This window comes from Elephas maximus, chromosome 5, assembly GCF_024166365.1.
Source record: "Elephas maximus indicus isolate mEleMax1 chromosome 5, mEleMax1 primary haplotype, whole genome shotgun sequence".
NCBI classification, from domain to species: Eukaryota; Metazoa; Chordata; class Mammalia; order Proboscidea; family Elephantidae; genus Elephas; species Elephas maximus.
This window is the reverse complement of record NC_064823.1, coordinates 149260479-149274559: the sequence shown is the minus strand read 5'-3', so window position 1 is coordinate 149274559 and position 14081 is coordinate 149260479. Positions and strand designations below refer to the sequence as shown.

Genomic DNA, 14081 nt, shown 5'->3' with positions numbered 1-14081 from the left:
GGAAGAAGATGAGGAGAGAGGGGAGGAGATAAGGGCAGAGAGGAGGGAGAGGAGGGCAGAGGGGAGGGAGAGGAAGGCAGAGGGGAGGGATAGGAGGGCAGAGGGGAGGAGAGGAGGGCAGAGGTCAGTCTTCCTTATGCATTGTCCAGCTTTCGAATGCATATGAGGCGATTGAGAATACCATGGGTCAGGTGCACCTTAGTTTTCAAGGTGATGTCTTTGCTTTTTAACACTTTAAAGAGGTCTTCTGCAGCAGATTACTGTCTAGGAAACTCCATGGTGCGGTTCTACTCTGTTCTATAGGGTCGTTGTGAGTCAGAATTGACTGGACGGTACACAACAACGTGTATCTAACACCATGCTAAAATGAGGTCTTCATTTACAGAAATGAAGAAAGGAGATGGAAGAAAACTCAGTTTGATATTTGAAATGGATGGGTAACTGAGTCTTCTTTACTTCGAGTACCAACAAAAACCAACATCTCTGAAATGCTTTGAGTGGTATTGTATGACAAAATCCCATGACAGAAAAACAAAAGAAGTCCTTACCATTAATCCATTGCTGGTGCGCTGAAGTGCCCGGATGCTTTGGTTTAAAGTACTCTGGTGAACAAACATAGATAATGTTTTCCAAATTATTACAAGAAGCAGCAAGATCACTTGCCTTGTGTCCTCCCCTCCCACAAGTCATCATATCCAACTTTACACTTAATGGTTTTATTCTAGAAAAAGAACGGACACAGGTAACAATGTGTGCCTTATATGTCCCTGAAGAAGAAAGTCAACATGCTTATTCTAAAGCTTTAAAGGGTACTAGCGCAGGAAACCCTGGTGATGCAGTGGTTAAGAGCTACGGCTGCTAACTAAAAGGTAGGCAGTTCAAATCCACCAGACGCTCCTTGGAAACCCTATGGGGCAGTCCTACTCTCTCCTAAAGGGTTGCTATGAATCAGAATCGACTCAAAGGCAATGGGTTTGGTTTTTTAGGTTTTATAGCACATGCAAGGTGTTCAAAAACCTGTTTGAGTTAGATTTGATGACAGTGGAAAGTATTCTTTAAAATAAAGTTACCTAACGAGAGTGGTTTTTGCATGGTTTAGATCAGATATTGCCAAACTTTACCTGTAAAGGGCCAGATTGTAAATATTTTAGACTTTGTGGGCCATACCCCCTCCCAACTACTCAACTTTGCCCTGTAGCCAAAAGCAGCCACAGACTACATGTAAACATATGGAGGTGGCTATGTTCCCATAAAAGCAGCCACAGACTACATGTAAACAAATGGAGGAGGCTATGTTCCAATAAAACTTTATTTACAAAAACATGCAGCAGGCCTGATTTGGCCTGCAGGCTGCAGCTTACAGGGCCATAGTTTGCCAACCCCTGGTTTAGCTTATAGTTCACATGTAAAATACAACTTACCTACATGTAGACAATTCTCCCTATCCCTGAAAATGCCAAGGCGTCCTATGCACTTGAAGGGAAGCATTTAGAAATGTGAAACAGGCTTAAAAAAACAGGCTTAAAGTGATCAAATTCGTTTTAAAAAAAAAACAAACCCATTGCCCTCGAGTCGATTCTGACTCACGGCAACCCTACAGGACACAGTAGAACTGCCCCCATAGAGTTTCCAAGGAGCACCTGGTGGATTCGAACTGCCGACCTTTTGGTTAGCAGCTGTAGCACTTAACCTCTAGGCAACCAGGGTTTCCAAATTTGTGTAGAGAACAAACAAATATAGTAATGCAACAGTGGGATTTTTAAGCACAGCATAAAAATTAAGAAAATTCAACAGCAGGAATCTTTTGTGAGTACACTAATCAATTAGAAAGTCAGGAGAGAGAAAAAAAGAGTAAAACTAGTTCCAGAAGGTTCTAAAGCAGGAGCTGGTATGTTTCTCTCAACCTGTGCAAGCTGACTTAGTAACCCAATTTCTGCGTGGTCATCCCCTTGACAACAGCACGTGAGCACAGTAACATTTTTTCCTATTTACTGGGTCCCTATGATGCTTCATCTCAACGAAACAGGTAATAGCAAAGCATTGTTCCATCATTTTCAGGTGAGGAGCTGAGAAGCTACGACAGTTTGGAAAGGGAGAAGCAGGATTTGAAATCAGGTCTGTCTGGCTCCAAAGCGCTCCTTCCCCTGCTACAAGCTGCCTTTAATAGTTCATTAAGAAGCAAGAAGGCAGTGAGAAGATGAAAAAGAAAGAAAATAGGATGGGAGAGGTCAGAATTTCATGTGTCAACTTGGCTAGGCTATGGTGTCCGATGCTTTGTCAAACACTAGTCTTGTTGCTGTTGTGAAGTAGTTACACGTGATTAAGTCAGCTGGCCTTCTGATTACCTTCCGTGATGTGAGTGGACCTCAACTAATCAGTTGAAGGCCTTAAGAGCCAAAAGGAGTTTTCCCTAGGATGTGTTCTGCCTCCAGACTATATACACAGACATCTTTACAGAACACTCTTCCTCTTCACTCTTACCATAATCCAACCTAGGGATTTAGGGACACAAGCCTGCAGGAATCTCAAGCCTGTCACTTGACCTATAGATTTTGGACTTACTAGCCTCCTACAATTGCATGCGTCAATTTCTTAAAAGAAATCTATAGTGATATATATATATATATACCAGGAAAACCAAACCCATTGCTGTCGAGTCGATTCTGGCTCATAGCAAGCCTATAGGACAGAACAGAACTGTCCCATAAGGTTTCCAAGGAGTGGCTGATGGATTCGAACTGCTGACACTTTGGTTAGCAGTCGAGCTCTTAACCATTATGCCACCAGGGCTGCATATATATGCATGGAAAGATAGATAGATTGATCAATCGATCTAGCGATAAAGAGATACATCTCCCTGGGTGGCACAGTTAAGTGCTCGACTACAACTGAAAGGCTGACTTCAAACTCACCCAGAGGTGCCTTGTAAGACGGGCCTGGTGATCTGCTTTTGAAAGTCCACAGCCTTGAAAACTCCAAGGAGCACAGTTCTACTCTGCACACATGGGGTCACCACGAGTCAGGACTGACTCAACAGTGACTAACAACAGCGATAATGTGTGTGTACGTGTGCGCGCATGACTCCCACTGGTTCTGCTTCTCTAGAGAACCCTAAGGCAGCCATCAAAACAGTGAGCCGAATCTAAGTGAAGCACAAAGAACGGCACTTACCCTCATTTTCACATATTTCTTGACAGCGTTTGCAGAAAAAGAATTTGAGAATAAGAGTGAGTTCAGAAGACAAATATCAGCCCTTCATGGCTTAGGAGGGCCTTTTAACAGCAACGAAAATTAGGGCAAGATGAATGAGGCTACTGCAGATTTAATTTTAACTGTGCACACTCAAACGGAAAAAGGAAAGGAAATAAACAGAAAAGAAGTGGTGCCTTTTACCTTTTGTCCCCTCAATGTTCTACAGCTTTAAAGCTCGGCTGCTGAAATTTATTTTTAAAACAGCTCTGTTTCTTAGGCTGAGGCCCCCGTGCTTTGACCCACGTGCGAGGAAAAGACGCCATTGGGCTAAATAAAAGCCAATTCTCTGAAATAGATTTTGTGTAAGAGCAAAGAGAAATACAGAGGCTGCTTATTGTTACCATCGATTGTTCCAAAGGGATAACTTCCTGTTGGTGAATTCTTTTAATATTTTGGGCCTGAACATTCAGGGATGTTTTCAAATTTCCTGGGGGCTACAAAGAGAAAAAAAATAAAGATCAACACCAGTTTTCCTAACTCTAGGCTGTCTCACTAACTACAGGGGCTCCAGTGGGTCACGTCATGGCATGTGGCCTTCCTTGGAGCCAGCCTGGCGGGGCAGGGCTGAGAGATCCTGCTTCAAATCATAGAACCAGGCTCCCGGCAGACACTCACACTCATCAACCCTTTCTAAGTTCCAAAGGGCTGTGCTTTCTCTCATTCAATTTCCCCATTTTACAGATGAGAAAACCAAGGCTCGACTGAGAAATTTTTATTTATTTAACTCATACTTAAATAGTATCTGGTCTATGCCAGGTCCTGCTTAGGAGCTTTACAAATGTCGATGTACAACAATCCTGTAAGGCAGATACTACTCTTCTCCCCATTTTACAGATGACGAAACTCAGGCACAGGGGGCTGAAAAATCTTGCCGAGGTCCCACAGTTAGGAAGATTCTGAGTCGGGATTTAAACCCAGGTTGCACAAAGAGCCCAGGCTTCCTGTCACCATGCTTTCCTGCTCCTGGGAAAGAGCTCAGGCTTCCTGTCACCATGCTTTCCTGCTCCTGGGAAGGGATCATTCAGTTACCAACCAGCACAGGACCTGATGAGGGGGAAGCCTTCAGGGTTTGGATGGTGTCTCTGTTACCCCTTAACCACTTGCTATTAGAGATTAAAGCAGCAAATGAAATCTTCCTCCTCCCGGGCCCTTAGTTACCTCTACAGTGCAAGGAAGTGATGAACGTACGTGTGTGTGTGTGTGTGTGTGTGTGTGTGTGTGTGTAGGAAGGAGGGCGTGGAGGGGCTGATAGGGATGAAAGCGGACCCACTGCTCAGGTAGCCAGGGTCCCAGCACCGAGCGTAACAGTACTGCGGGTGCCAGTGTGTACACCCTGAAACAGTCCTGGGAACCATCACTGCTCATAGCAGTGTGGGCCATGCCGCCACGGCTGCTGGCGATGGGTGGCTTTAACAAGGAATGACTCTCGGTAGAAGGAACCTCTTCGGTAGCGTCTCTAAGAATGGTGTTGATATTTGACAGCCACAACTATTACAGCCTTTAATTGAACCATTCAGGGGCACAGTGGTTAAGCGCTCAGCCAACTGAAAGTTCAGCAGTGTGAACCCACCAGCCGCTCTGAGGGAAAAAGGTGGGGCTTCTGTAAAGACTACAGCCTTGGTAAACCCATGGGGCAGCTCTACTCTGTCCTTTAGGGTCACTATGAGTTGGAACCGACTCGATGGCAACAGGTATTTGAACTCACCAAAGGATTTGCTGTCGCAACTAGCTTATCAGCAAATGATACAAGATTCACTTTTGTGAGGCTTTTACTGACCTAAAAAAGAAGTGGGAAAAACTTGTGTCACAGAGATGGACTTTTTTTTAAACCTTAACAACATCTAATAAACAATAGATAGAACATGGGTCCAGAACCATAAAGTAATGCTGGAATCTCTTACATAGGTAACGATACCTGCCTTCTTATTTGTACATACAAAAACACACACACCTGATGCTCTCATTGACCCCAAAATCTCAGTGTGAACACCTCGGTCATACCTCCACCAAGTAAGTTGTATAATTCATTTGGTCTAATCCCACAGCACCAAAATCCTTCAGGTTTTGTTTTCCTGCGTCATCCAGCAGAACTATATTGTCAAGGTTTATGTTCATATGTTCAAATTCATTGTTTATGTCTTGGGTGTACTGCGTGATAAAAAGAAAAGTTATGAGTAAATTCATTATTCACCAACAGTTTCACATACCTAATGCTTTAAAAGAGCTACAAGAATACATCAAAACCAAACCAAACCCGCTGCTGTAGAGTCGATTCTGACTCATGGTGACCCCATGTGACAGAGTAGAACTGCTCCATAGGGTTTTCTTGGCTATAATTTTTACAAAAGCAGATCACCAGGCCTTTCTTCCACAGTGCTCTTGAGTACATTCGAACCATCAACCTTTAAGTTAGTATCTGAGTGCTTAACCATCTGTGCCACCCAGGAAGGAACACAGGGCTAAAAATAATATGAATGTGCTTGAATGGCATCTCTTTCTGGTACTCTTTTCTTCCTCCCACCCCCTCTCTGCCTCCCTCCTTTTTCCTCTCGCTAAGTACTATGTCAGGAGGTAGGATGTGCCCTCAAAGACCTTAAAGGGAAGAGGCTGTATATTAACAGAGGTATATGAATAGCATCAGGATGCCAGGGGAGACCAAGCCAAAAACCAAACCTGCTGCCATCCAGTCAATTCTGACTTACAGCAACCCCATAGGACAGAGTAGAACTGCCCCATAGGGTTTCTAAGGAGCAGCTGGTGGATTGGAACCGTCGACCTTTTGTTTAGTATCCGAGCTCTTAACTACTGTTCCACCGGTACTCCAAGAATAAAAAAAAAGGCCGGCGGAGGGGAGGTGGCTGGAGAAGGCATTACAGAAATGGCTTCTGAGCTGTGCCTTGACAAAGAGATGTTGAAAGGGTAGGCTAGCATTTCAGAAGGGACTGGCCCACACCAGACCTGGGTGCCAAGAAGATGAGGAGATATCATTTGGGGAACAGTATTTACTGTATTTTTATGCAAATTTTCTAGCACATTTTCTACCTTTGTTTGCCAAAGTGCCCTCCCCGCCATGAGATATTTTTGTAAGTGCTGCTATGCCAAATTTTTGCTGTTAAAAAAAAATATACCATAGCACACTTATGAAAATATCTCCTATGGGGAGGGTACAGTTGGCAAACATAGAAGACGTGCCTTATTTGCATAAAATTCCAGTACTAATTTAGGCCAAAGACCATGGGAACAGTGTTGTTGACTCAGAGCTGTTGTGAGGGCCAGTCAGCATGGAGTGACTACTCTGTCCCAGGGGGCCCTTCCCAGCAGACGGAAAATGACACATGGCCTGATGGGGCAAGTTACTGGGGGGTGGCTATTTAGGGTTTGGGTAAAAAATTCTATTTTACTTTAAGAAGATAGTAAGCACAAATTTTGCCTAAAACTTTCAAATAAACTTCTTCACATTAGAAAACTGCCAAGCCATCATGGCCTCACCGTACCCTGGAAGCCTGCTGTGCTGTCTCAATGGGGGGCTGTGAGGTTTGGGAAATAGCCTCTGCTCTTGGTCTCCACTCCCATTATGGAAATCTTCAAAGAAAGAGGGCTCTTTAGATTCCTTCTAAAGAAGAGGCCCTCCGGTATGAGCCAGCAGGGCCCTAGGCCTAGGAAACTGAAACGCTGTAGCTGTTGCTGCTTCTTTTGGCCCGTGTGCTCTCAGATGGCAATGGCCTCTCCTTGGGGTCTTAAGACTAAGAATCAGGTGTGGGCCTGAGTGAAGAAGGAGTAAAGGTCGTCATTGCACTACACCTACTTTGAAGCACGATTCCAGGCTGTCTCTGGCTAAGGGTCAGCCACGCTCACCAAAGCCCACCCGAGTCCTGGGGCAGAGCTGGGACTCATCATAAGGAATGTTGATAGGGCGGACCACAGTGCTCTGTGCACAATTCCCTCTTCAGGGACCTGGCAGTGAAGTATGGCTGGTCTTGGAGAACATCAGAGGCTGTGCTCTAGCCCTTGAGACAAACACCACAGAATTCATTTGGACAGATGGGAGCCAGAAGGGGGAGTTCCCTGTGTCTGGAACTGCAGAAGCACTTGAAAGGAGCAAAAGTAAGAGAGGTGCTTACACTAAGGTCAAGATGAACAGGGTTTAATGACTGACTCAGGCAACATTCAAGTCAAAGCTCAGGTTCAGGTAAATGCTGCGCTGTGAGGCATAAAGAAGGATTTTCTTTGGTTTCAATATCTTTCCTAAGATGGACTCCTACAGCTATCTCCTTGTGAATCAAGCTAGACTTGTTCCTATAAGAACGTCTATACTTAGCAACATAAATTTTTTCCCTGTGAGCTTCCCACCAACCAAAACCAGTTGCCATTGAGTCCATTCTGACTCATGGCGACTCCGCGTATGTCAGAGTAGAACTGTGCTCCACAGGGTTTTCAATGGATGGTTTTTCATAAGTAGACTACCAGGCCTTTCTTCCCAAGTACCTCTGGGTGGATTTGAACCTGGGTGAATTCGAACACCCAAGTGCATTAACTACGTGCACCCCCCAGGGACTCCGAAGTGTCCACACTGAGGTCCCTTTAAAGAATCTTGCATATCTACAAGAAAAACTCAAGCTTCAAGAAAGACACTTGGGGGTGATAAAAATGTTTTGGAACTAGATAGAGGCGATGGTTGTACAAGATTGTAAATGTACTAAATGCTACTAAAGTGTACACTTTAGCATGGTTACTTTTGTGTTATGTGTTTACTTCAGTTAAAAAGAAAATGAAGAAGAAAAAAGACAATTGATTGGATACAGTAGAGAAGTATGTCCATCTAAGACTGGGTCTAATAACTTACCTCTTGAATGTTGAGACGCTCACTGACATTGAAGCGGTTCTCAAGCTGAAGTGAGGTATAAATGCCTTTGTTTTCTTTGCAATCACTGTGGGAAGAAGCAGAGGCATCGTGATCCAAAATGGCAGTTACGGCTACCTCTGTTCACTGCTAGGGATGAAGAAGAAGGTTAAATGGTTTCCTGTGCTTATTCTGTGAACACAGAAGCAGTTTCTGGGTGTCAGCACAGTAACCAGTCACCATGAGTCACAATGAGATTGGTAAATATGTTCCTCTAGCTGTCTCTTTTGTTTCCAGTGCTGTTAGGAAGAACCACATTTCCAAACTGAGAAAAAATAAATTCTTAAGACAAAATAATACTTGCTAGAAAGCGCAAAGCATACAATGGGATTTATTGAGAGACTTGATCAAGCACTTGCCAAGACTACTTCCCCTCCATATTTCTACGGTTGACCTTGACTTCCTATATGGATAGACATACGTTCTAATGGCTGGAGATGGGAAGGAGGAGGGGACCACTGATATCCAGACTGTCAGTACACTGGCTATAGACCTAACTCAGTCATCTGAGTGGTCTGGGTGAAATAGCCCCACTTCTCTCTGCTCCAATCGACTCAATGACAAACAAAAGCAAAACAACCTTTTACCTGGGGTGGCTTCTGTCAGTTTGTCATACTGTAGCGGCTTGCATGTTGCTGTGATGCTGGACGCTATGCCACCAGTACTTCAAATACCAACAGGGTCACCCATGGTAGACAGGTTTCAGTGGAGCTTCCAGACTAAGAAATACTAAGAAGAAGGACCTGGCAATCTACTTCTAAGAAAAACTGGCCAGTGAAAACCTTATGAATAACAGCAAAACACTGTCTGATATAGTGCTGGAAGATGACCCTCTCAGGTTGGAAGGCACTCAAAATATGACTCAGGAATAGCTTCTTCCTCAAAGTAATGTCAACCTTAATGACATGGATGGAGTAAAGGTATCAGGACTTTCATTTGCAGATGTGGCACAACTAAAAATAAGAAGAAACAGCTGCAAGCATCCATTAATAATAAGAATGTGAAATATAAGAAGTATGAATCTAGGAAAATTGGAAGTAGTCAAAAACAAAATGGAACACATAAAAATCAATACCCCAGGTATTAGTGAGCTGAAATGGAATGGCGTTGGCCATTTTGAATCAGACATTCATATGGTCTATTATGACAGGAATGATGAATTAAAGAGGGATAGTGCCATATTCATCCCCAAAAAGAACCATTCAAGATCTATCCTGAAGTACAGCGATGTCAGTGATAGGATAATGTCCACACACCTACAAGGAAGACAGGTTAATACAACTATTATTCAAATATACACATCAACCATTAATGCCAAAGATGAAGAAATTGAACATTTTTACCAAATTCTGCAGTATGAAATTGATCAAACATACAATCAAGATGCATTGATAATTACTGGTGATTAGAATGCAAAAGTTGGAAACTAAGAAGGACTTATAGTTATAAAGTGTGGCCTTGGTGATAGAAATGATGCCAGAGATGGAATGATAGAATTTTGCAAGACCAACCACTTCTTCATTGCAAATACCTTTTTTCATCAATATAAACAGCAGCTATATACTTGGACCTCCCCAGAAGGAATACACAGAAATCAAATCAACTACATCTGTGGAAACAGACGATGGAGAAGCTCAATATTGCCACTCAGAACAAGGCCAGGGTCTGACTGCAGAACAGACATCAATAGCTCATATTCAAGCTGAAGCTGAAGAAAATTAAAACAAGTCCATGAGAGCCAAAGTACGACCTTGAGTATATCCCACCTGAATTTAGAGACCATCTCAAGAGTTGATTCGATGCAATGAACACTAAAGACTGAAGACCAGAAGGGTTTCGAATGACATCAAGGACATCACACATGGAGAAAGTAAAAGGTCATTAAAAATCCAGGAAAGAAAAAAAAAAAAGACCAAAATAGATATCAGAAGAGACTCTGGAACTTTCTCTAGAACATAGAGTAGGTAGAGTGAATGGAAGAAATGATGTAAGAAAAGAGCAGAAAGGAAGATTTCAAAGGGCAGCTCAAGAAGACAAAGTATTATAATGAAATGTGCAAAGACGTGGAGTTAGAAAACCAAAAGGGAAGTACATGCTTGGCATTTCTCAAGCTGAAAGAACTGAAGAAGAAACTCAAGCTTCAAGCTGTAACACTGAAGGATTCTATGGACAAAATACTGAATGACATAGAAAGCATCAAAAGAAGGTGGAAAAATATACAGAGTTACTGTACCAAAAAGAAATGGTTGATGTTCAACCATTTCTGGAGGTAGTATATGATCAAGAACCAATGGGACTGAAGGAAGAAGTCCAAGCTGCACTGAAGTCACTGGTGAAAAACAAGGCTCCAGGAATTGATGGAATACCAATGGAGATGTTTCAACAAACAGATGCAGTGCTGGAAGTGCTCACTTGTCTCTGCCAAGAAATTTGGAAGACAGCTACCTGGCCAACTGACAGGAAGAGATCTATATTTTTACCCATTTCAAAAAAAGGAGACTTGACAGAATGAGGAAATTATCAAACAACATCATTAATATCGTAAACAAGTAAAATTTTGCTGAAGATAATTGTAAAACAGTTGTAGCAATACAAGGGAACTACCAGAAATTCAAGCCAGATTCAGAAGGGGACATGAAACGAAGGATAGCATTGCTATTTTCAGGTGAATCCTGGCTGAAAGCAGAGAATACTAGAAAGACACTTACCTATGTTTTATTGAGTATGCAAAAGCACCCGACTGTGTAGATCACAACAAATTATGGATAACGTTGCATTGTGCTCAAGAGTAACCTGTACATAGACCAAGAGGCAGTCTTTCGAACAGAACAAAGGGATACTAAGTGGTTTAAAGTCAGAAAAGGTGTGCATCAAGGCTGTATCCTTTTCCCCATACTTATTCAATCTGTATTTATGCTGAGCAAATAATCCAAGAAGCTGGACTATATGAAGAAGAATGCAGCATCAGGACTGGAGGTAGGCTCATTAACAACCTGTGTTATGCAGATGACACAACCCCACTTGCTGAAAGTGAAGAGGACTTGAAGCACTTACTGATGAACATCGAAGACTACAGCCCTCAATATGGATTACACCTCAACATAAAGAAAACAAAAATCCTCATAACTGGACCAATAAGCAACATCACGATAAATGGAGAAAAGATTGAAGTTGTCAAGGATTTAATTTTACTAGGATCCACAATCAACACCCATAGAAGCAGCAGTCAAGAGATCAAACGATGTATTGCATTGGGCAAATCTGCTGCAAAAGACCTCTTTTAAGTGTTAGAAAAAATGTCACTTTGAGGACTAGGGTGCACCTGACCCAGGCCGTAATATTTTCAATCATCTCATATGTGTGCAAAAGTTGGACAATGAATAATGAAGGCTGAAAAAGAATTGATGCTTCTGAATGATGGTGTTGGGGAAAAATATTGAATATAACTTGGGGAGCCCTGGTGGCAAAGTGGTTAATAGCTAGGGCTAATAACCGAGAGGCTGGTGGTTTGAATCTACCACCTGTTCTTGGAAACCCTATGGGACAGTTCTACCCTGTCCTATAGGACCGCTATCAGTCAGTTTGGTTTAGTTTGGCCAGAAGAAGGAACAAATCTGTCTTGGAAGAAGTACAACCAGAATGCTCCTTAGAAACAAGAACGGTGAGACTTCGTCTCCCATACCTTAGACGCATTATCAGGTGGGACCAGTCCCTGGAGAAGAACATCATGGTTAGTAGAGGGTCAGCAAAAAAGAGGAAGACCCTCAATGAGATGGATTTACACAGTGGCTGCAAGAACGGACTCAAACATAGCAATAATTGAGAGGACAGCGCAGCACCAGGCAGTGTTCCATTCTGTTGTACACAGGGTCGCTTTGAGTCGGAACGGGCTCAACGGTACCTGGCAACAACAAGTGAATCTTAGAAGTCCCTGGGTGGTGCACACAGTTAAGTGCTCGACTACTAACTGAAAAGTTGGTGGTCCAAGCCTATTGAGAGGCATCTTGGAAGAAAAGCCTGGCGATCTTCCAAAAGATCACAGTCATGAAAACCCCATGGAGGACAGCTCTATTCTGCAACACATGGGGTCACCAAGAGTCACAATCCACTCAAAGGCAACTGTTGTGGTTTTGGTTTTTAGTTGAGTCTTGAACAAGAGTTCTCCACAGGGTTCTGCTAACCCATTTTAGGATTACCTTAAAAGTGAGTGCCAGTGTTGACCTGGGATATCACCGTCCCAAGGCCTGGAAGGCTTTCAGGGCAAGGAGTATCTTTTTGGTTTCATTTCCATTACCTCTTTGGTAAGACTGGAGAACAGCCTAATTCTGAAACTAGAAAAGCTCATCACCGAGGTTAAAAACCACTTCTGAGAGCAAAATTCTTATCCTGGAAAAAGAGCAGTTTAAGAAGCGAAACGCAAGATATAATTTTTCATACCTGTAAACTTTCTCAAAAGTGAGATTGATATCCGGTTTCTGAAATATCAAGCCAGAAAGATAGTACTGCCATTCCTCATTTAGTAAGTACGGCGTGTCCAAAATCTAGAGCAAATTAAAAAGCAATTTTTCTCTTAAAAGGCAGTGGTACATGAACATACGTACACATAATAAATATTCTGTTAAATATATTTTTGAGAGTTTTACACATCACAGTTTTTTTCTCACTACTTTCCAACTTAAAACTAGAAAATGCTACTGTAATTGGAATAAATCAAACGACCAACCATCAACAAATTATAGGATATTTGAGAACCTTTTATTTTAGTAAAACAAACACATCAGAAATGTGAGTGAACTGGGCAATCTGACTGAAAATCAATATGAGAAGGCCAGCAGCAGTGGACCCAGTTCATCGCTTCTCCCTGAACAAAGCGAATGAAAACTCGCAGCCGTCTCTGACTGAAGGCTGTCCACTGAAACCTGCGAGAGCTGGAACGCAGTGGGACTGCACTGTTTTTCTGGGTCTCGCAAGTTTTCTGCCTTTGACAGAATGCAGCTTACCACTTTTTTATCACCCTGTAATTAGTGGAAAATATTTGAGTTTTCCTTCACTGACAGGTTTCTGCCTTACACAGGATCTGGCTTTCACTGTCTCTATTTAAGATGGGCAAATTACTGCCCAGTCTTTGTGCATGTGCCTGAGGGGTGTAGACAGTGTCAAAATAGCCTTTACTTTTTCAGCAGTGCTTTTTCACACTTCAGCACAGTATGGAAGATAAGGACACCAGGCTTTATGCAACATTTATGTAACATTTACACATATGTTACATTATTATTTTTAACACGTTTGTTAATTAATATATTAATATTTACATAGATTGCCATTTTTTTATCAAGAAGCCAAATGGAGAAAATCTGACAAGTTGATGCTCCTGATTTAATAGCCTTCAACCAATTAAAGAGCTAAAATACCATGACAACCTTCATGGTCATTCACAAGATTTCATAACAGATTTGAAGCGGAAAGCAGATACAATAAAAAAGGAAAAGAGAAATATATTTAAAAATCAGAATCTGGAGGAAACCACCGGAAAGTCAAAGCTAGAAGACAGATACAATGACAAAAACGTCCTCCTTAATGCCAAGTGTCCTCTAGAGTCAGTGGTAGTGATTTTGAAAGGGAGAAGGGGAAGATCGAATTGAACTCCTGACTGCCCCATCAGAGACCAGCAGGACCACCCTCTACCATGGGGCGTGCACTTCACCAGCCTCTTCCCTCTTCACATTGAGAGCTTCAAACCATCTGTGTGGGCATCTTTATCCCCAAGGAAACTCTTTTAAAAGTCAGAAACTCCCTGGGGTTTGTGGGAGGGACCTGGAAATCTATCTTCTGGTTTCTCAGTCACATGTAAGAACTACTGCTTAGGAGAGTTTTACTCTCTCAAAACATTATAATCCATGCTGATGAGTAGACCTTAATTCTGGGTACT

General features: G+C 42.5%; 1 protein-coding gene across 5 annotated transcripts in view; it reads right to left on the bottom strand.

Moving 5' to 3' along the window:
- Nucleotides 1–14081, bottom strand: part of PROM1 (prominin 1) — a 117591-nt gene that overhangs the window by 18066 nt on the left and 85444 nt on the right. For all 5 annotated transcript variants that reach the window (XM_049886459.1, XM_049886458.1, XM_049886461.1 and 2 more), the window contains exons 14-19: nucleotides 12590–12693; nucleotides 8096–8180; nucleotides 5254–5400; nucleotides 4958–5029; nucleotides 3594–3686; nucleotides 549–602 (exon numbers count right to left, since the gene is read on the bottom strand). In XM_049886459.1, coding sequence (XP_049742416.1) covers nucleotides 549–602; nucleotides 3594–3686; nucleotides 4958–5029; nucleotides 5254–5400; nucleotides 8096–8180; nucleotides 12590–12693 — 555 coding nt within the window. The remainder of the gene's footprint in view (nucleotides 1–548; nucleotides 603–3593; nucleotides 3687–4957; nucleotides 5030–5253; nucleotides 5401–8095; nucleotides 8181–12589; nucleotides 12694–14081) is intronic.